Source organism: Antennarius striatus, chromosome 6, assembly GCF_040054535.1.
Source record: "Antennarius striatus isolate MH-2024 chromosome 6, ASM4005453v1, whole genome shotgun sequence".
Taxonomy (NCBI): domain Eukaryota; kingdom Metazoa; phylum Chordata; class Actinopteri; order Lophiiformes; family Antennariidae; genus Antennarius; species Antennarius striatus.
The window spans coordinates 10,098,556-10,122,439 of record NC_090781.1 but is presented as its reverse complement, the minus strand read 5'-3'; the positions used below and the strand labels follow the sequence as shown (position 1 = coordinate 10,122,439).

General features: G+C 40.2%; 2 protein-coding genes across 3 annotated transcripts; one reads left to right on the top strand and one right to left on the bottom strand.

Annotated features, from left to right (window-relative positions):
* Positions 1-4,765: 4,765 nt before the first annotated feature.
* LOC137596382 (heat shock cognate 71 kDa protein-like) lies at positions 4,766-14,028 on the bottom strand. 2 transcript variants are annotated; one of them, XM_068316862.1, is made up of 9 exons: positions 14,008-14,028; positions 7,748-7,957; positions 7,460-7,665; positions 7,230-7,382; positions 6,239-6,794; positions 5,930-6,132; positions 5,642-5,840; positions 5,328-5,560; positions 4,766-5,250 (listed from the first exon to the last, which is right to left on the bottom strand). In XM_068316862.1, the coding sequence occupies exons 2-9, from the start codon at positions 7,950-7,952 to the stop codon at positions 5,065-5,067; spliced, it is 1,941 nt and encodes a 646-aa protein (XP_068172963.1). In that variant the 5' UTR covers positions 7,953-7,957; positions 14,008-14,028; the 3' UTR covers positions 4,766-5,064. The 2 variants fall into 2 exon arrangements, with proteins under 2 accessions (XP_068172963.1, XP_068172962.1); XM_068316861.1 differs by lacking the exon at positions 14,008-14,028 and adding an exon at positions 10,636-10,772.
* A 4,962-nt stretch (positions 14,029-18,990) lies between these two features.
* si:dkey-4p15.5 (zona pellucida-like domain-containing protein 1) lies at positions 18,991-21,842 on the top strand. The gene is made up of 9 exons (XM_068316491.1): positions 18,991-19,051; positions 19,142-19,368; positions 19,514-19,698; positions 19,817-19,889; positions 20,059-20,156; positions 20,242-20,322; positions 20,444-20,615; positions 20,734-20,836; positions 21,706-21,842. Exons 1-9 carry the CDS (start codon positions 19,000-19,002, stop codon positions 21,840-21,842), a joined length of 1,128 nt encoding a protein of 375 aa, XP_068172592.1. The 5' UTR covers positions 18,991-18,999.
* Positions 21,843-23,884: the final 2,042 nt, after the last annotated feature.

The window sequence follows — 23,884 nt, the reverse complement described above, 5'->3', positions numbered from 1 at the left end:
TACTACAGAAAACATTACAACATGGTCACTTGAAATAATTTAGATAAAGAAAAGGGATATTAATTGGGTTCAAAGATGAAGATAATAGATAATAAATGGGTTAAGAGAAAGTGAAAGAGATAGTAATAGTCTCCAGGAGTTTAGGAATACTGTATGGTGGAAAAAGCAATGGTTAAACTTTATTTTTTAAACAGGACAATGTAGATCTCGGCCAATTTTTTTTTTTTGGGAATACAGTATCAATAGTCAGATTGTGTCTGATCATAACTTTGCAAATAGTAAAGCATGCATGTCAATTAGTGTTTATTGATGTACATTCTGAGAAATACTGAACTATTTATGATATATATATATATATATATATATATATATATATATATATATATATATATATATATATATATATATATATATAGTATATATATATTGTTGATATTTCAGTGAACCAGTTGTTTCAAAGGATTTCAAAATTTTGGATTTCAAACCACCATTCATAGGTTGTGATAGTTGGTATACGTTGAAAAGGACAAATGTAATATAATTGTTTATTAATCTAATTGGTTTTGGGTTCGTCACAATTGTAAAAGCAAGGTTATGATTTTTGTTTATTTCGCTGTTTTTATTTGTGACAGAAAACAAAAACAATGTTATAATGATTGTTTAGTCACATCAGGAGCTTATGTTTATTGCATTTGGAAAAAGAGTTTACCATGCTTCTTCTGGTTGAAGAAGCACGGTACCTCTTGTGTGGTGTTTTTAATCCCTAGTTTTCCAAAGAGTAACATTTGGAGGCACTGCTAGGGTGGACAATGAGAGTTGTACCTATTTGTGAAGATGACTTTCTCACTATTTATCCCGTCCAATATACAAAGCAATGTGTGCTAGCATTGGAGCAGCAGCAGTCGGATGTTAACAACGTGGGTCAAGTTGCTGGCAGGCTGCAGTGGTTCAGCAGTGACCGGCAGCATTCCATCAGCGGTAGTGGTGTGCCAGCAGCGTGCAGCAGTCTTTCAGCAGCTTGCGTTGGTTCAGCGATAGTGTTCCAGCAGCACCACAGGTGTTGGCAGTGTGTGACAGATCGTCAGCTGTCCGCAGCGGTGGACTATAGTGGAAAAATAACACGGCTGGATGTTTGTAAAAAAAAACCCCAACAACATAGAAGGGAAATTAATAAATGGAGTGGATGATGGTAGAGGACTTGAAACTTGAGGTCATTAGAACATTGTACACTTTGAATAAGAATGCTCTAATACAATTTCCTCCGGGATTAATAAAGTATCTATCTATCTATCTATCTATCTATCTATCTATCTATCTATCTATCTATCTATCTATCTATCTATCTATCTATCTATCTATCTATCTATCTATCTATCTATCTATCTATCTATCTATCTATCTATCTATCTATCTATCTATCTATCTATCTATCTATCAATCTATTACAAATTTGTAACACCCTGAACATAACTGGGGTGAGATTCTTAGGCGAAACAGATATGAGCCACTCCTTCCTTATTTCGCTTATCGTCACTTTGATCGGGAAGAGTTGAAAGGGCTGGAAGATAAGGGCATTGGAGTGTTGCTAATAGTGAAGGACAATGTGGCTGAATTGAAGGAGTCTGTTCAAATTGGTGCTTCAAAAGATGCAATGTCAAATGTAGTACAATCAGACGAGGTTCAGGAGCAAGCAGTTCAGCTCTCAGAACCGGAGAGTTTGCAAAAAGAATTAGGTATAAATATGCAAGGTATGCAAGGTATAAATAAGGGGTTCCTGGAGACAGATATACTGTAGTTCATGCAGTATTCAGGGCCATCGCGCCTTTTTTTTAAATGTTATTTTATACACTGATTTTATGCCCGAAGAGAAATTAGTGGTACAGTCTAGTTAGTTGAAAAATGCATATGTATATGTGTGTGTACAGGTCCTGAACACACAACATGTAACGGGGATGGCTCCTTGCTCAAAGGCGCCTCGACAGTGCGCCGGAGGTGAACTGACACCTCCCACTGTCAGCTCACACCGCTGATCTCTGAACATTGGACGACCCACTCTACTGCCTGCTCTACCGCCCGCGCTACCACTGAGCCACTGTTGCTGAGGTGAAACAAAGTTTAACCTTACTCATACGGAGACAAATTCTTTGCTGCCACTGTCAGGAAAGAGGGGCGACAGAGCTGTACACACAGTTAACGTCAGAGGTGCAGAACAACAAGGACAAACCTCAAAATTTTGTGATTAGGGACTCGACTTAAGACAGAAGATCTTGTTTGCCTCCCAAGAAGCTGAATCAGGCCTGAAATATGACCCTGTTCTTGTGCAGAGCATGTTCTTGCACACTGTTCTCACAGGCCTGCAGAATGAGAGTGTCAGAAATGACCTCTTGCCATACTTGCAACAACAAACCTGTAGTGATTTGAAGTGCTCCTTGAGAAATTGAACATTGCTTGTGCAAATGAAGCTGAGAGACAGAATCAAAAAAGGCAGGTAACACAGCAATGACCAGCTATTGTCCATTTGACTAAGTCAAATGAATAAATGACAGAAGAAAAACAAAGAGCCAATTCGGAATAACTCAAGCAAAACACAACCAGATGTACTGAATGAACCTATAGGAGTGAGTTCAGACATGGCACTTTTGAAAACTCTCAGTGCTGAGGTGGCACATATCAATGAGTCAATTTGACAGTCCCCCCCAGCACCAGCACAACCTTCATTCTTACCAGCAGTGCCACAGTGCGCTCCTGTCTCTCAGTTTCAGCAGTCAATACCAAATCGGTGGCCTCCCCCGAGGCCAGGAATACAGGGTGATATAGCACAATATCAACAGCACTTCGCCTCGCAGCGTCACTATTTTCCCCTACAGCAGCAGAGAAAATGTATCAGTTTTCACAAAAACGATGTTGAGTACTGTACCCAGTATTACAGTTGTGGCAGTGGACAGTATGTCCTCGCTGGATGTAGACCCAAGGAGGCAAAACCAATTGGCCATTTAAATGATAGAGGGTTGCCCCCCACGGGACAGGGAGTAACCAAGCACAGAAAAGAGTCCCAACCGAATGGTGGACATGGACATGTCCTACTCAGAAGCCTCGAAACATTGGCCAAGACATAAGAAACGACGTAAGTTGAAGAGTAATAATGTAACATATTCTGATCATATCACGAAGGCCCCGTTGACACTGCAGATATATCAGATTTCCTTCCTGTTCACACTGTTTTTAGCAAGTGTCCAAACGCAATCTGGCTCTGTTCACACTGGGCCACATTATCAGCCAATCTGACAGGTTGCCATAACAACAACGTCAGGGCGGATTTGTCGTTCAGTGCCCGCAATGTGTGAGGTCACATAATTGCGACGGCAGCAACAACAACAACAACGACAAACATGACTTTTTGTTACCTTAGCGTATTGGCAATATCACTGTCTGGTAGAGGTGGAGAAAATCTCACACACACCAGACATCGTGCATTTCTTCTTCCTTTTTTTACCGCTCTGTAACGCACGACGCTCTTCCTTCTGGCGCCTTGTTCTTGCATCACGGTTATGACATCACGGTCTGCCATATCCGATCGGAGTGTTTGCAGCTGTTCAGATTGCAGACGTATCTGTCCATATCCGACACAAAACTACCTCCCGAATGTGGTTTCAGTCCATCCCACAAAAATCAGATTTCATGTGAAATGGGACTGTTCAGACTACCAACGAGATATGCAACATCAATCTGGATGGGCTAAAAATCAGATATAGGTGACTCGTCTGAACAAGGCTTAAAAAGAACAAGCAGCCTTAGTTAGTGGATCTTGTCGGCAAACGCTATCATCAACTGTTACATTTAAGGTTGAAAGACTCGAGCAATGTGGGATACAGGCTCCCAAGTTTCAATTGTGAATGAGAAGTGGAAAGAAACAGACTTGCCATTTGAAAAACTGAGAGATGTGGCAGAACTGATCGATGAGCCAGATGATTTAAAGATAGCAGCCGCGAATGGGCAAGACATGCTTAACGTGGGCTGGATTGTGGTTACTTTTGAGCTTGCTGCAGATGGCGCTGTTACAGAGGAAGTTGCCGTTCCTATGCGAGTGGTGAAGGGTCAGCAGTTTCATCTGCCCATTATAGGCTACAATGTCATTTAACAAATTGTTAAAATAGCTATTAATCATTCAGAGGACACAAGTAGAGAGCAACTACATGCAATTCTAAAAGCTGCTTTTCCAAGTTTGGAGAAGACTACTGTACCTGTGTTAAGGTAGTGCATGCATACCAGTCCTTTGAGTATGTTGTAGAGACAGCCAAAAGAAGGGTCAATATCTCAAAGCACTCCTCTGTTCAGGTTAAATATAAAGACACGGCCCTTAAAAAATGATGCTGCGCTCCTCTTTGAGCCCGAAGTGAACCCTCAGTAGGATGAAGGCCTTGACTTTTGTGAGATACTTGTTACATTGAGAAGTGAAGCTCCACCTAACTTTGTCAGGGAAAACTGTGGTAGGCACCTTAAATTAAGTGCAAGCAGGATATCCTGCTAGTGTTTTTGAGAAGTGAACTCCCTTGCCCATAATCACAGTAAATAAAACAAAGGTTAGCAGTGAGACTTTATGCTTATGAGATCCAACCTGTTGATATGAGCCAGCTGAGTAAGACAGAATTTGTAGTTTGTTAAGTATTGTTTTGTTTTTAAATTAACAGTAGAAATGAATGAATGGAATAGAGTGTGGTAAGTGTTATATTTAAAGTTGAAAAAGAAAAACAAGAAGTTTGAAGCTTCAAAAAATGTTTTATTAAATTATTTTGCAAAGCAATGAGCATTTCATTATTATCAGAAACAAGCAGATTGTAATGAACATGAACATTATCTGATGGTCCTGAACGGGACAAAGGCCGACAAGAAAGCCACAGAGGAAGTGATGCCTTAAACATGACAGGTTATCAAAACAAACCAAAACCGGAATGCTTAATGAGCAAAGCTACTGGTAATGAGAACATGGCTGCTGATCATATGAATGCTCAACCCACACATCATTCGAAGAGATTGACGAACAAGCTCATGCATATCTGGTCTAACTCAGTCGACCTCCTCGATGGTGGGGCCAGATGAAGCTCCTCCTCCAGGAGCACCACCAGCTCCAGGGAATCCTCCCGGCATCCCACCTGGAACACCACCCGCGCTTTGGTACAACTTGGTCATGATGGGGTTACATATCTTCTCCAACTCCTTCTGCTGATGTTCAAACTCGTCTTTTTCTGCAGACTGAGAAAAACGAGAAAAGAAAACAGTCAGCCTGTAGATGTTTAAAAAAATAAGTGGAATGTAATTCCAGTTCATACCTGGTTTAAATCCAGCCAGTGGATGACCTCGTTACATTTGTCCAGAATCATCTGTTTGTCCTCGTCGCTGATCTTTCCCTTCAGCTTCTCATCATCCACAGTCGACTTCATGTTGAAGGCGTAAGACTCCAGACCATTCTTGGCAGTAACCTTCCCTCTCTGCACATCATCCTCAGCCTTGTACTTCTCTGCGTCCTGGACCATACGCTCAATGTCCTCCTTGCTCAAGCGGCCTGATTTTTGTTTCAAATGAAAACACAGTTGAGCATTGTACATCAACAGTTGAGATACAGCATAAAAGTTCTTCCTGTTACCTTTGTCATTTGTTATTGTGATCTTGTTCTCCTTCCCGGTGCTCTTGTCAACAGCAGACACGTTCAGGATGCCGTTGGCATCAATGTCAAAGGTGACTTCAATTTGAGGAACCCCACGGGGTGCAGGAGGAATCCCTGTCAAATCAAATTTGCCCAGAAGATTGTTGTCTTTGGTCATGGCCCTTTCACCTTCATACACCTGTGGGGACAACGTAAGGCCAATCCAGCAATTTCTTGTATATCGAAAGGATCTTATTAACTGGTCTTTCCAAAGCATGGTGGACCAACCTGAATGAGCACACCAGGCTGGTTGTCTGAGTAGGTGGTGAAGGTCTGGGTCTGCTTTGTGGGAATAGTTGTGTTCCTCTTGATGAGAACAGTCATGACTCCTCCCGCAGTCTCGATTCCAAGAGACAAGGGGGTCACATCCAGCAGCAGCAGGTCCTGAACGTTCTCCGACTTGTCGCCAGACAGGATGGCTGCCTGCACAGCTGCACAAGACATTTGTAAGTTCTTAAGTCTATGTCTATCACTAGTCATTCAACAAATTTAATTTCACATTAGAACAATGCTACATCTATGGACATGGAGGAATACCTGCACCGTAGGCCACTGCTTCGTCAGGATTAATGCTCTTGTTGAGGTCTTTCCCATTGAAGAAGTCCTGCAGAAGCTTTTGTATTTTTGGAATACGAGTGGAACCTCCAACCAAGACTATATCGTGGATTTGAGCCTTGTCCATCTTGGCATCACGGAGGGCCTTCTCAACAGGTTCCAGGGTTCCTCTGAACAAATCCACATTTAGCTCCTCAAAGCGAGCCCTGGTGATCGAAGTGTAGAAATCTATTCCCTCATAGAGAGAGTCGATTTCAATGCTGGCCTGGGTGCTGGATGACAGAGTACGTTTGGCCCTCTCACACGCAGTGCGCAGGCGACGCACCGCCCTTTTGTTGTCACTGATGTCTTTCTTGTACTTGCGTTTGAATTCACTGATAAAGTGGTTGACCATGCGGTTATCAAAGTCTTCTCCACCCAAATGTGTGTCACCTGCTGTGGACTTGACTTCAAAGATGCCATCTTCAATAGTCAAGATGGAGACATCAAATGTTCCACCGCCCAGGTCAAAGATGAGGACGTTTCTTTCTGATCCAACCTGTTGTTTAAAGTCATTTGATGAATTTACTGTGAGTCAGTTTAAATGAAACTGTCATAGATAGGATTTCCTTTGAAGACGAAGCAGGACTACACAGTGCAGGCATTTACTGTTCTTCTAACCTGTAGAAGTTTTTATTCATCTAAGTTTGGAACTAATTGGCTGGATGTCTAGCTTCCATGAAATATTATGGAATGCAACAAAGGCTATGGATTATGTTGAGTTACCAGGCAGTAACATTTTATAAACAGATGTAGCTCTTCAGTTTTTTAATGCATTTTTGGGCACTTTGAGCATCACAAGCCAAGTTCCATCAAGTTATTTTAAATTAAACTAAGCAAAGCTACAACCTCTAAAAATGTGCATTTATTTTTTGGGGTGAACTTTGCCTTGAAAACTAATAACTGCCTCTTGTAGCCTAAATAGATACTTCACCTTTTTGTCAAGACCATAAGCAATAGCGGCAGCAGTGGGTTCATTAATGATACGAAGGACATTCAGCCCTGAAATGGTTCCTGCATCTTTGGTGGCCTGGCGTTGAGAGTCGTTAAAGTAGGCCGGCACAGTCACCACAGCATTTACCACAGCCTGCAACAAGGAAATGGTGTCAAGTTACAGCAGTTAGTCATCAGTGTTCTCAATATTAAATTATTTTTGGTGGTTACCTTGCCAAGGTATGCCTCTGCAATCTCCTTCATTTTAATCAACACCATGGAGGAGATCTCTTCGGGAAAGAAGGTCTTGGTCTCGGCCTTGTATTCCACTTGTACTTTGGGGCGTGAACCATCATTAATGACTGTAAATGGCCAAAGTTTCATGTCTGACTGGACGACACTGTCATCAAACCGACGTCCAATGAGACGCTTTGCATCTAATAGACAAATGCAAGATGCAGTAAGTAAGCAGAACAACTTCCCTCAACTGATTTTATTCAACAAGAAAATTTTTCATACCAAACACTGTGTTGTTAGGGTTCAAGGCAACCTGATTCTTAGCTGCATCGCCAATCAGCCTCTCTGTGTCAGTGAAGGCAACATAGCTGGGAGTGGTCCTGTTTCCCTGATCATTGGCAATGATCTCTACTTTTCCATGCTGAAACACGCCGACACAGGAGTAAGTGGTACCCAGATCAATGCCGATTGCAGGTCCCTTGGACATGGTTGCTGGGAACATGAAAATTATCAGCTGTTAATCAAATAGCACTGCACTGAAAATCTGGGCATTTGGCAGATGAGTAGGTTAAGTCCCCTGTCAGCACATGATGTATATTTGCAGTATGGAAAGATGGGGCTATTACCAGAGACTGAGCTAGTCAAATGAAAGTGGAAACACACTGTCTCAGTGACGGTCCACAGCACCTGTTTTCAAGCTTCCCACACTTGACAGTTTGGAAACGACTACTTCTGTTGTGGCAACAACAGACAACAGAAAAGGGATGGACTTTTCTAAGAAATCAAGTCACACCCAGATGGGAGCGTCACTTCAATAATTGTTATTTTTACAAGGTTGACATATAAGTAATTACTTTTTTAAACAGTGAACAACTTAATTGTTATCAATCCATAATTATCAATCCATCATTTGAGTAATTAACTACAAGAGATTCATGTTTTTCCAATGTGCTAAAGTGTGTCAGTTCCTTGTCTTAAAAGAAAGTAGAATTAAGTAATCTGAGTGACTAAAAATGTTTAGCTCCAGGAAATTCTTGCATGCTTCTGAATCAAATAATATTTAATTTTTTTTTAATTTTTAATTTTATATACTGGTTTGATCCCCGAAGGGAAATTAAGAGAGCACACTCTAGCTACTGATTACAAACGCATGCATACATATTTGTGAGTACAGGCCCCTGTATCACACACACACACAGAGGGGCCTGTGGGCATGCAGGGGAGGTAGAGTGGCAGGCAGCTCCTTCTTGGTGCGCCTCAAATGAGCAATTTGTAAAGGGGACGGCACCTTGCTCAAGGGTGCCTCGGCAGTGCTCCGGAGATGAGCTGACACCTCCCACTGTCAGCTCACCTCCGGGTATTTTTGGGGGGGCGGGAGCGGGAATCGAACCGCCGATCTTAAATCATAGGACGACCCGCTCTACCGCCCGCTTTACCACTGAGCCACTGCCGCCCCTATTTTAACATCATTTGATTTGTTTTAGTTGTATAAGTAAACTTGGAGCTAATACAGTTTTCTTAAATGTATTATTTCAGCTGCATAACAAGCTGATGAAATTAAAACTTGGTCCTCATGTCGCTCAGTAAGAAAATCAGGATGATGGCTAAGTCAGTAAGAAGTAACTTCTGAGAACAGACTACAGTATATTTCCTGTTGCTACAGCAACAGATCATCATCATTCTGTATATCATGTTAGCCACATACTGCAAAAGATCATTACAACAAACACTTTGGCACTCATGCCAGGAACCAGACTCCTTCAGTGGAGTGCTCGAGCTTTGCGGAGGATGTACACGACAATGGAAAACTCTGTGGTGTGATTGGTTTGAAGGATCAAGTAACAAATGCCAGTTAGAGCTTAAATAATTAATTCTATAAATTAAAGTTCAACAGCAAATTAGCACTTCTTTTTTGAAAACTAGCTAATTTTTAAGCAAAATATATTGTAAAAAAAAATGAAGATCACACATCAAATAGATATTCCGGACAGCTGATGCTCATGAATCAAACAATTTCCATCAAATAAGGAACAGTCAGTCAAGTCAGTCATCTTCAGATTACCACCGCTATGTCCGCTGCAGCGGGTCACGGGGAGCCGGAGCCTATCTTGGCGGCATTGGGTGGGAGGCGGGGGACACTCCGGGCACGACGCCAGTGCACCGCAGAAATAAGGAACATAAGTACATTTAACTTAAGCTCCCTGTCATTATCATAAGGGAGCTTCTTTGGATCTCATGTGCACATTTGTGCAAAATATATGTCATATGGAATTTGCACAACAGAGACCAATAATCTCAACTCAAACTGTTGATGGTTGAGTGGATTCCTTCAAAACCGGATTCAGTTCAGGGGGAAGTGGAAGTGATTTTTTTTTTTTTTTAAATCTGAAGGTGTTTATGACAACCACTGACCAAGGGTCAGAAGAACAGCACCTCTGCTACATCCTTAGCTTGTCTGTCAACTGCAGCTTCACATGCGGTCCACGGGGGCGTGGCACTCCGGTTCAGAAGACCGAGAACTATCTAGATTTTTCTTTGACTTCCTCATAACTTGCCCAGCGGCACGTTGGTGCAGCGGGTTTCCCACGCCTCACGCCCTAAGACAAGCTGGGATAGACTCCTGCTCCCCGTGACCTGCGCAGGCGGATGAAGCGGGTTGAGAAATGAATGAATATCCTGCCCATAATTCGCCAGTTCCGGCGCATGCGCGGTGGATAACGTTCCTAGCAACTTTTTTTATCAGTCATATCCTCAAAGTGTGAGCCGCAGTATGAGTTAGCTGAGGGACAATATCTAACAGCATCAGTCTGTCGTTTCTCTCTTACTCTTTAACACACTCTCTTTGCAACTTTCATATGCAAATGTAAAAAAAGGTTCGTAAAAATATGCACGATAGACTATAAAAAAGTTACAGCATCTATAGTTAAAAAACAGATTTGTGCGCATTACGGCGTTTAGCTGACGATTGATTAATAGAGGATGAAGGCGACAGCAAAAGTTACCCGTTAGCTACAAGGTTAGCCTTATAGTATAAGGCTAACTTAGCTCTGAGGACGCAGGAGAGTAACTGACGTAGTTATCACTGACAAGCTAATATCTAATTTTCTGTTATTCCTGTCATCCTCAAGGGAGAATAAAAGTTACTGTTAAGATTATCTGGCTATACTCACCTCCGGTAAATTAAAAAAAAAATACGGAGTTTTAGCTGCTTGTCGCTGGATTTCTAATTGGCTTCTTCGCAGTCGCCCTGTGGAAGTGGTCTGTGCCCGCTGCCAGTGAGGTGCAGATGGCCGCACCTCCCCAGCATTCCAGCCTAGAACTGTCTAGAACGGCGGTGGAGCGGAGCTGACCAATCATTGGTCGTCCTGCCATGTCCTCCAAAAATGGTCCAATTAAAATTACGATTTGGTGATTTGCACAACAGTTGCTATCAAGATTATGGGTTGAGTTTATGACGACTGCTCACACTGGTTACCATCTGGTTACCAAACACTGAAGTTAGTCCGGTTTTTGAAAGTGGACTTCTAATGACGCACAAAAAAAATCTAGAATTTAGAGTTTTAACGTTGAAGATAGAGTGAAGTAATGTGAGCCTAATCAGTAATACATTTAATTTATTAATCTGTTCATCGTGCTGCAATGTATATGAAATAACAGATTATGCCTTCCTTCCTTCCTTAATATAATTTTGAATAGTCATGGGGAAAGCAGGGAAATAAAAAATGCTACCTACAGCTTCTGTGAAATTATAACGGGAAAATTGTGACCAAAGTAGAATCACTAATGACAATTTGTGCAACTTAACCAATGAGTTTATTTGTGCTTTATATGTGTTTTTCTTCAGTACAAAATGATGCAACTAGTAATAAATAAGTAATAATAAGTAGTAATATAAAGTCTTGATTGATTTCCATTTTCTACTACTTGATACTTTTAGAACTTGAACTAAAAAATATGAGGCATTAACATTAAATTTTCTAGTTTGTGATCAGTTTATCTTATTATGCAGTTTCCTGACAGTATGCAGATGAATGTGAAATTTGTAAAATTTACTTCCACCTTGACCGATTGCAAGGTTAAAAGGCAGTGCAATCCTTTGTTGCACATTCATGGAACCCTACAGGGTATAATTCTCTTACCTGTTACCTAACAGGTAAGGAAGTAGTGTTAACCGGTTTCAAATGGTGGCATGAAGGGCATTAAAGTACAAGCAGATGGAAAATTTTAACCACGCCTACAGTATATTTGGTAGATTTTAATCAAGTGAGTCATCTAGAACACCATAGAAGAATGGAGGCCAGTGAAGGAAATATGATGCAAATGCAAACAAAGTTGTTGTTTTTTTCTTTTTAAAGAAGTATCCTACTTTCTAATCAAAACACATTATGGGTATGCTGTTTTGGTGTTGCTTGTATTTAATGATGTAATTGACCCTGCACTGTGGCCTCCTTACATTTAGGACATTATTTACTTTCCTGTCAGCTTGATACTGCAAATATGATTAGCTAAGGTGAATTTAACAGAATTTACACAACATTCACAAATAAAATGTACTTAAAAATAAGTTCAGTGTAATATTCAACCAGTACATTCAGGCAGCGTGGTAAAAACTGTCTGGCTGCTCCATGCCTGAACATGCTTCAGCCAAAACAAGTATGTTCAACTCCCTATTTTTTCTAGTAGCATTGGCAAGTGATTAAGATGCCAAAACAATGGAAGCTGTGTTATGTAATAGGCTATTATGCAGAGGTATTTTCATGATAATAGTCCCTAAAGAGCTTTTTTTGGAGGATGCACACTGATTGCTCTATATGTCAGAGGACCCCTACTTGTATCATCTGAGACCGCTGCGACTTTACCAGTCTTGTGTCAACTGGAAGCACCTTTGTTCTTTTTAAGTGTGTGAAGTCTGGTCGCTCTGAAAGTCAGATTTAGAGAAATATGAGAGCAAAAACTCTATTACAGATATGAGAGATGCTTATTGGAGGAGTGAATCTCTTTTATTTTCCACATACTTCCTACTGTGTGAGTGACATGGTGCATATACTGTAGATGGAGCTGTTTTGTACCAGTGTGAAAGTGAGGATTCATAAACACTTGGTCAGGTTTCTGATTCCCTCAAAAGGATACTGTAACATCAGTGAGCAGGGAAACGGCATGTTAAACTCACTTAAAAACTAGAATTCAGTGTAATGTTTGCATTTACTGAGAAAACCACCACTTTCTGACACAATGTGGCCTCCTCTGACAACAAATTGAATTTTGATGACACTTTTATGCATTGGTGGATTTTGGACTGAGGAAGTGAGAATTTCATTTTGAGATGGATCTGGGTGTTGAAGTGGATTCTAAACCACAAAATGAAGATGCTCAAGCATGGAAAACCTTTGATGCTCTGCCACTGTGTGTAATAAGATCCAAGTAACAATCCAGATCTAGTACTGTTTCACTGAACTGCACCAGAGAGGGACGGGGATATGACGCTGCTACTAATATGTAGTTCATAGAGATTCAGAGTCATTCTGATGAATTTATCATATTGGGTCTGTCAAAAGGAAATTATCCTGTATTAGTAACTCATAACACAAATCCAAGTGCTAGGAGAAGGTTTCTAAGATTAAGATGAGACTATTTAGAAGAGATACTTTGTTTTGATGCAGATCCAATTCCATGATAACCTTATCAATATTATCATAGTCTCTGCTCTGCCTTGTATAATTCAAAGTTAACTTTATTGTCAAGTGAACCATATATGCACAACATAAGGCACAAATGAAATTGCAGTCCTCTCAGACCCACTGTGGCAGTAAACAGGCAGTAAAACACAGGCAGTACAACATAGACACTACAACACAAAGTATAAAATGAAACACAAAAGGACAGTAAACATCTCTATACACTCTCTAATCCAGTGGTTCTTAACCTTGTTGGAGGTACCGAACCCTGCCGGTTTCATATGCTCACTCACCGAACCCATCCTTCCATTTTCATGTACCATAGCTGTATCCACCATAGCGGGTCACGGGGAGCTGGAGCCTATCCCAGCTGGCAGAGGGCGTGAGGCGGGGGACACTCCAAGCGCGACGTCAGTGCACCCTGGAGCCACATACAAAGACGTATGTCTTTGTATGTGGCTCCAGGGTGCACATACAAAGACGTATGTCTTTGTATGTGCACACACACACACTCACTCCTACGGGCAATTTGGGACCGGCCAATCAACCTGAAGCGCATGTTTTTGGAGGTGGGAGGAAGCCGGAGAACCCGGAGAGACCCACACGGACACGGGGAGAGCATGCAAACTCCGCACAGAGCGGGGCTCGAACCTGGACCCGCCATGTTGTGAGGCAACAGCGCTACCCACTGCGCCACCGTTCCGCCCACCGCTCCGAACCCTTCTTTAGTAAAAAATATAAATACTTTTTTCAAATTTAAGACATAAATATATGTTTTACTGCTGTATTTATTTAATTGTGCAATAATGTCACCTTTTTCAAAGAACAAAACCAATACAGTGCATGAACTGACATGAAATGACCTACCTGCAAATCAGTGTGACTTCTGCTGTTGTTTCTGAGAGACCAGTTCAGATTCGCATGGCTTCACCTTGGCAAGTGGTACTCTGATGTCATTTTCACAGCAAAGTCTGTGTCTTTTGTTTTCCATGCAGCTTAAGGAAGTGTTTCTTTATTTTTGCCAGTGCCAGACTAGAGTTGCTCAACTTGACATTGCAAATCATGCAGAACGCTGACTCCCATCATGTTCCGTGATACAGTACATGTAAATTCACGTTGCAAATATTCTTCCGACCACTTTCTTTTTTTGCTCAACTTAGTTACTATGAATTAAAATATTAAGAAAGAAATCAGATGACGTACCATCATAACAGGCATAAATTGACTACTGAGTGCGCAAAATCCCCATGTAGCACAGGTAGGCTATTGCGTCACGTGATCACCTGCAGCCAGTGATGGCTAAGGGGTGCGTGTCATCACCAATTGACACGATGTGTCAAACGTGCACACTGATTCGTATATTTTCGGCAAAAACACGATGTGTCGGGTGTTTTGTCTTGACCTCTGTCTCCGCCAAATCCCTGAGACCGGACTCACCGAACCCCTAGAGTTCGATCGAAACCAGGTTAAGAACCACTGATCTAATCCCTTAAGGGGAAAGTGAATCTTATCTTATATACAATATATTAAATATAAGCGAATCTTATCTTGTGACCAAAGAACAAAAACTTACTAGTGATGATGCCATTTGTGTTGGTCTGTGTACTCTTGGTGCATTCTGGATATTATAACGTTGTAATATTGCTTATATCTTATGTACTTATATTACTTATATTATACATATGACCACTTCAAACTACAGAATAATTCTGCCAATGTAAAATCCTGCTGTGTGCACTAGATGTAATAATACTGCTATAATAATAATAATAATAATAATAATAATAATAATAATAATAATAATAATAATAATAATAATAATAATAATAATAATAAGAAGAAGAAGAAGAAGAAGAAGAAGAACCAAGGCAGTCACAGATTTCAACATCCCGCCTGAAAGTAGTACCTGACTAGTGCATAGGTTTCAGGTTAGGCCAAAGCTATACACTAGCTTTGACCATAGATCAAAGCTAGTGCATAGGCAGATCAAGGCACTAGCTTTGACCTAAGGTCTTATTCACACTGGCCTTCTCCGGTTCCTGAGTGTACTAAAAGTTGAAATTTGACCTTGACCTAGTTTTCTCAAGGTCAAGGTCATCATCTCATTTGCATCCCCTTTGCTGCCTGAGTAATGTGCTTTTTGTTTCATCTTTCTATCTGCAACGGTTGTGAAGATATTTGGTGGAGATACGAACGTACGAGGGCGGCACTGTGGAGCAGTGGTTAGCGCTGTCGCCTCACAACACGACGGACCCGATTTCGAGTCCCACTCTGTGCGGAGTTCACATGCTCTCCCCGTTTCTACGTGGGTTCTCTCCGGGTTCTCCGGCTTCCTCCCACCTCCAAATGCATGCGCTTCAAATTGCCCCTAGGTTGATTGGCCGTTCCAAATTGCCCGTAAGAATGAGTGTGTGTGTGCATGGTTGTATGTCTTTGTGTGTGGCTCCGCGGTGCACTGGCATCGTGCCCGGAGTGTCCCCCACCTCACGCCCTATGCCACCGAGATAGGCTCCTGCTCCCTGTGACCCGCTGCGGCGGATACAGCGGTGGTAATCTGAAGATGACTGACTGACTGACTGACGCACGAACGAACGACGAACGAATGAACGGACAAACTGATGAACGGACGAACACACGAACACTGACAATTACAAATACATCACCGCTTTGAGGCGGAATGTAATAACATACTGTATAATGAATGAGCTGTAGATGCACTTAAAGAGTTCTTAAATTTAATTACCAATGGACAAAAACAAGGTGTTTGCATCGTGTCAGTCTTAATACAAGGCTAAGCTAACTCGTTGTTGCCTGTCAGTTCATTCACTATTCACATGTACAAGAGCGACATCAATTGAACTCAAGGCAAATAGGGCAAAATGTTCTCCTTCTCCAAGTCTATTGTAGTTAAGCAGTTGAAAACTAAATGTGGGCGTTCTCTTCAGGAGAAACTGCAGCGTTATGACACTGTTCATAAATCAGTTGTGATTTATCTTTCAAATTTCATTTTTAGGTATTGACCTCGATACACTGATACAGATATACCTGTGATAAACTGGCCTGGAGGATTCATACTGCCCAAGGCTAATAATACACTCCTTGGCTTACTTGGCCAAGTTCTCGTTCCCAGAAAACACAATGCCAGGCATATGGTTTCATTCTGTGACGTACTCTAATTATTTAATATACTCAGACCCAGTGGTTGCGTGTTAGAATTGGCACCCACTGTATGACTGGAAACAATCACTTTCAGCATGTCTGTCATAAACTGGATTATTTAAGGGACTACAGGACAAGTGCATATTTGCATTAGTAAAATACCTGCAGCAATACCTGCTGATTAAAAACAAATGATTAAATCAAGAATTCCAATTGAAATCAAAACCATGTGTCTCTATGAAGTTAGTATACTTTTCCTAAAACAATGATAAAATCCACTACTTTTTCCAGGTTGTGAGGAAATACGCCAGCAGTAACACTGATGGCACAGCCTGCAGACAAACATGGATTTACACAACAAAGGAGATTAAAACTGGCATTTGACATTGGATATGACTAAAGTAATCTAGCAGGCACCTTTTACAGGCTGTATCCTGACAGGGTTTTGTGGTTGCACTCTTTGGGGACGCGGGATAAACAGGAGTACCTTTCAAGTTGTGATGCTTCACAAAAGATTTCCCCCAGTAGGTGTGTCTTTCATTCACCCACTGTACAAAACAGTACAGACATTTCCACCCCGAGGCCATCATAAAAACTGATCCATTTCAAAACATGCGCTCTGCAGAACAATGACAAGACTCTTATCATATTAACTCATCTTGGAAGAGTATACTTGTGATCAGACCACCAATCCGGCTCTTTCATAAACCTGTGACAAATAAAACATGGTTTGTATGTAAACAGCAAGGTTCCCAAAGCGACTCTTCCCCTGCCCCCTGCCCATGTCTCAGACAGCAAAGTTGTCTCCAAGTGTTTTTCCACTGCGACATTTCCATTTCCATTGAAGTTTGACTTTCAGCCTTATGCCAGATCAATTATGCAAATATGGAATGTATGCAAATGCATTACTGAAAGGTTCAAGGATGTTGCAAATGTGGCAGCAAAAGAAGTCGAATATCTTGTTGGTATAAACATATCAATTCCAATGATAGACAAACTACAGAGACAATATTGTCTTTGAAATTTTACACTAGAAGGTAACACAAACACACACATACACACACACACACACACACACACACACACACACACACACACACACACACACACACACACACACACACACTTTCGTACACCTTCTCTTCCTTTTAGTTTTATAAATTATTTTTACAGTTCATTATTTTAATCGTAAGGTATGTCTTTGAAATATGTAATTAAGATGAGAGAACCCCTTCATCTGTCGAGGAAGGATGCTATAAATGACACATTGAGCTTCTGGGCCATGAACAAGAATCTTCTATTTCTACTCCGTGAGGACTGGAACAAGGTGAAATAAATTCTCTGATGACAACAATAGCATCACATTAATATTACACCTTATCTATATGTATGTGGGACAGAGTGATGGTGCAGCTTCACAGCTAAAAGGTCCTGAGTTCAAATCCACTTGTGACTTTTGAGTGTGGTCTTTCTTTCCCCCACCAAAAAAAAAAAATGCAATGTAGGAAAATTGGTGACTCTAGATTACCTTAAGATCTGATTGTGAGCGTGAATGGGATTTTCTTCCATTTGGCCCTGCAATAAACTGGTTATTTGTCCAGGAGTGTGAACAGTATTTTCAGTTAATTCAATAATAATAATTAATTGTAGAAACACAATGAAAAATTCCAGTGGCAAATGCATTGTGAAGGTGCAGTCTAATACTTTCTGAAGATAAATTCCACTGTGCTCATGAAACAAATATAGGATATCATCACACACCATCAGATAACACCAGTAGACACAGCAGGCTGAGGAACCAATGGAGCTACAAAAACTAATCACTGGACATCTTTTATTGTGTGAAAACAACAACAACAGTAACAAATGTTTATTAATGAAATGCTCAAATTTAAAAAGTTGGAAAACTAAAAATGAAGGTGTTAAAGGCTGAGCTCATGTTACACTATTGTCTGGGGCGTTCCCTCACACACCCCTGTGGGGGAATTAATAGGTATAAATGTAGAGATCTGGTCACCAATAGGAGGAGACACGATGAAGACTCACAGGTGAGTTCTTATAACTTGTTCATCTTTTTTTAATCAGGTTGTATGTTGTAGTTTTAAAATTAGTTTTAAAAATTTAAAATACTTTGCATGACATATAATGACACTGTGAAAATAAAATTAGTGCATATTCTTCTTTACTTTTACCATTATAAGAATGGAGAAAAATATTGCTAAATTCTTGTCTTCAGATATGTGGGATTTAATTTTGGTGTGAAGAATATGGGTATAAAGAGTATAAATGTCCTCTTCATCAGATGAGTCTTTAAATAAGTCGAAGATAAAGCCGAATTACAGGATGCAATCTAATGTCAAGTATTAGTTTCCTCTATAAAATAATAAAAAATAAATCTCAGCCCAGATAGAATTGTGTCTTTTCCATTCAGTTCCATTGACTGCATATTGAGTGTTGCTGAATGAGTTTAAACAGCTACTGCATGTTTCCTTTGCTGGCTTTTCTCTTGTGTCCTTGGAGGCTGATCATCAATGATGTAAACAAAAAGCAAACAAATAGATTGGCAATTCAGTTTTTTCCTTGTGAAAGGAACTGATGGATGCTTTGGCTTCTGTTGTTTTGCTGTTCCCTCACAGGACCAAGCAAACAACAATGAGGCTAATCTTTTTTTTAAGCCAGTTTGGCCTCATTCTGAGGACCATGGCTCAGACTCCAGATGCCTGCCTTTTAAGCGAAACTAACAGACCTCCAGGTTTGTAGAATCTTATTTGATATGTTCTTCAATAATTGTAGCTGTCACTTCTCCATGTTCATTTTCCTCTTCTCTTGATGTTTTCTGTAGAAAACGAGGACATAACCGTACACTGTGGAACAGAGTATATGGACCTGGACATTTACCTTTGTCCAGTGTACCAAGCTTCTTACACCGAGTCTCTGATGGTCGTCAATAATGAAGTAGACAAACTTGAGTGCCTCGGGACCGCATATTGGAACAATACCCCACCTCTCCTTAGATTCAGATTCCCCCTAAATGACACTGCCATTTCATCTTGCAATAATAAATTCAAGGTATTCCCACTTGACTTGAATCTCTGATGGACACAAATCAGAAAATCAGTAGTAAATCAGAAAATACAAAATCCATTGTGTCGTGAAGTTCATTTTTTTAATTTTAAACAGATGTCAGTGGAATTCATGTTTCCTTTTTCAACAGACAATTTCTGAGCTTGGGAGTGGAACATATTCTAACTTCTCACAAGTCCAGTTCATGAACATCTCTGGTATGATAAACTCGGTAGACACCAGTTCAGGTGTGATCACCTACCGCCAACAGATCCAGTACAAGTTCTCCTGCCTCTACCCGATGCAGTACTTCTTGAACAACACTGAGTTGGCTGTGTGAGTATGCCATGTGACACATGGAATTACAAAGAGACCACATATGAAATAAATAGAATCTACATTTCAGTTCCTTGAAGTTTTTGGTTTCACATGAATTTATTTTCATTCATAACAGATCAGGTGTAAATCTTGCTATAAAAGACAGCAATGGTACATTCATCAGCACACTGACGATGCGTCTCTACGGAGTAAGACCTGCTTTTTCTTCACAGCTTTTTAATTATTATTATTATTATTATTATTATTATTATTATTATTATTATTATTATTATTATTATTATTATTATTATTATTATTATTATTATTATCATTATTATTTTCATAACATGATTTTTCCCTTAATTTTCCTTGGAACAGGATGAACTATACCAAAATCTCCTTACTATACCACCAACAGGCCTCAACTTGAAAACCAAGATTTATGTTGCAGTGATAGCACAAAATCTAACGGACAGGTGTGTTAGTTTTGACAGTTTACAGTGAAGCACGTTAATTATAAGAAAAAATAATCTTTAAAAATAAATGAAGCTGTCTTTGAAGGTTCAACGTGCTGCTGGACAGATGCTTTGCAACAACAAGCCCATATCCCACCGCATCTACTTACTATGACCTATTTGTAGGGTGAGTCACATATAAACATAATCGCACAATATATTACCCACTTTGTCTGACACTCAACTCCACACTAGGCTTTTGTCTTTCACCATGTACAGCGACTACACCTGTCTTCTTTTCACCCAAGGTGTAATCGCGATGAACAAACTAAGGTGGAGCTCAACGGGTTGGCTCAGGTGGCGTACTTCTCCTTTGAGGCTTTCAGATTTGTGGTGCACAAAAATTTGACAGTGTCCACTTTCTACCTGCACTGCATCACCACACTGTGTGAGGTGTCCAAGTGCAGCAGTTTGATAGCTGTGAGTAAACATGGGATTACTGATCATCACAAGAATAACAATCATTTTTGAGGTATAACAGATAGTTGCTTTTTGTAGTTAAGCCGTACATCAGTGATTGTTCATTATTTCTGAGCAGGTCTGTGATACGCCCCTGAGAAGGAGGAAGAGACAAGTGGACGAACAGTTATATAACACGACAGTCAGCTCGCCTGTCATTACTGTTGGACCCAGCAGCATTGGTATGTCTTTAAGAAAACTTTTATAAACAAATGCATAGTTAATTTCTATCACAATGTTTTTTAGGCTTAATAAAAAATGTAAGAAAAGAAGAAAAAATGAATCTCAAATTGGGCATGTTAAGATTTGTTCAGTTAGGATTAGGGTTAGGTTAGGAATATGTAAAACTATTTTTTAAACGTAACATAAATTCTGGTAGAAAATCTGTATCACAAGAAAGAAAACAAAATGAGAAAAAATCATGTCACATCTGGTCACCAGCCAGGTTACTGTGTTCAAGTCTGACTGAAACAAATTCACCAGTCAAATTACTGTAGCTACACCAAACTCCAGCGAGCAAATTTCACTGAACACATGGTAAAATATCTCAAATGTTTCTGGTAAAAACAAACAAACAAACAAACAAACAAACAATATAAATAAATAAATCAACACCATGGAAATTAATACTGTATAAATGTGATTTTTCCACCCTTGAAGTACAGATTAAATTGAAAATATGGAGCCAGCATATTACTGTGCTTCAGAGGTTCTGGGAGATGAATATTTAATTTTGCCATGTTTCTGTCATGATATCTATTAAAGCTGCAAAACCGTCGACGCTCATCTAAAATGTTATGAATCATTTAATTCAATCAATAATAACAATACAAAATCCAGTCCTGCTCATTACCGATCATGATTTTTGGTTTTATTTTTCAGAAGATGCTCAGTTGTTCTCAGCTTCACATGGTGAGAATCTTCATTATATGAGGCTGGATGATTTGTAAAGGAGATGTGTTGTATTTCATTATTTTCTTGGTTACAACTTACAGTATCGACTAATATGAATACATTCACATGTAAAAGTTTCTTTCCCCTGCTCACACAGATATGTCTTCTGGGAACAACTACAGCAGCCCAGTGGTGGCTGTGATCATCTGCATCGTCATTCTAGCTCTTCTCCTCTTTGCCATGGCTTTTTACTTTATATGGTTTATCAGACAGAGAAAAACAGTCGAGCAGTAACATCACCTGTTACAGTTCAGCCCCTTCCTGTCTTTCCCAAACTGCCAGTTTAACATTGTACTGTAGAACAAAGAAAAGAGAAACCAGAGTCAGAGAAATCATACTGTCAGATTTAGCTTTATAATTACATAAACAACATTACAAAAGGGTGGTTAGCAAAGTTATCTGACTCAGCAACGTTTTAGTCATTGGAATAACTGTAGCACAATAAAGTGGAGATGAGATTGTTGTCATTTTTAATAATTTAATGAATAGTGTTATCATTTGTAATGACTCAGAAATGGGGCACTTTGAAAACATTTTCAAGAGGTTGATAAAAAAAAATGTACTCGTGATTTTTGATGAAACACTGAAATTTACATTCAAACTTCATTTCATAGTAAAGATGAACACAGTATCAAAGGTAAAGGATTGGTGTAAATCAGGGGTCTCCAAACTCTTTCCTGTAAGGGCCACAAAAAGTTTTGCTTCTCTGCTGGGGGGCCGGGGTCAGTTTGTAAAAGAAGAACTGTGACAATTGCAGGGGTTCCTAAATGTAAATGTCTTCCAGAACCAGGTATTAATAACCCTTTCTGGTTATTATGTCATTTGGGAGGGCAGCATAGAGGTCAATGAGACTGTCGGGCTTGAATGCGTCTTTCAGAACATCACAGTTCTGTAACTTGGCTAACTCCAACTGATAAGAAGGCTGGGCTTCATCGATGTCAGCAACAAAGCGGTTCTGGAAAAGAGGGACTTCCTTAACATTAGCATGTAGTTCACGGAATCGCACACCGAACTCCACCTTCAGCATCTCCAGTGCTTCACACACCTTTCAGCTGGGAACAGGACCGCTGGGTTCTCTGCAGAGAGGTTTTGGGTAGCAGGGAGATGGATGAAGCTGTGCTTCTTCACTTGTTCCAAAACCAGCGTTAGTTTCACCTCAAATGCTTTTATGTGGTCATACTGTACATGTCGCAAATGACTTTCCTCTGGCCTTGTAGTTGGGGGGCATTTTTCTAGTACTGTTCAGGGCACCGTGCCACGTGTGGTGGTGGGCCAGATCCGGCCCGCGGGCCTTAGTTTGGGGACCACTGGTGTAAATGATGAAAACTTGATGTAAGTCAAGTTCAGCACTTATGTACAGATCTAAATAAAGCTTTTTCATGTACTCTTTCGTTATGTTTTACATTAAGATATAAATAAATAATACACCGATAATAACACTACACTACTGCCTCCAAACTACCTGTTCCCCTTCATGATGTTCACATTTACGTAACTGATTAATGAAAATTTATTTGGTAATATCAACAACCACAGAATATCACAAATTCAGCAGCATGCAGAGAAGCTGCTCATTATATCGGTGATGATCTCCAAATGAAAAATACATTTGTGCAACAATTTGTACTGAATTTGCCTCCAGCCTGCTTGGATCTGTTTCTCCACCTCTTCTTGTTCCTCATCCACTAGGAGAATTATTGAAATGACAAATTTGTCATCACTTCTGTAGAATCCTGTTAAGCAAGAAACAAAAGGTAAGATAATGTTAAACTAATTAACTAACTACTAACTAACCAACCAAAATAATCCACATTTTCCAGATCTGTCCTTTGCTGGGATGGCTCCACATTAAAGATACTCCTCTTCAAAAGGGAAGCATCCTTGTCTTGAGTAGTGAATGCAGAGTCTGTTGCTGGAAGAGACAGAGAGAGGAGAGGGGTTTACCATCATTCACCAGACGTGATTAAATGTGCTGCACACAATGTGGTTCATTTCACTTGACACAAACCCAGTCCAGGATATATGAGAACGATCCAACTTGTGTTGACATTTAAGTTTGATCAAATCAGACCATTTTAAAAGGTCAGACACATCTGTAGCTGAATTTCGACTTGAACGCATCAGTCACCTCCTCCTTGGCCCGTCCTTCGACCCAGTATTTGTTTTGCTGCTACTACTTCAGGTCTGCACCAATCACAACTCTAGTTGTTTAGTCTGCACATCTCTTTCTTTACTCTCTTTGTCCTTAAGTCACTTATTTTACCATCTATCTTTAT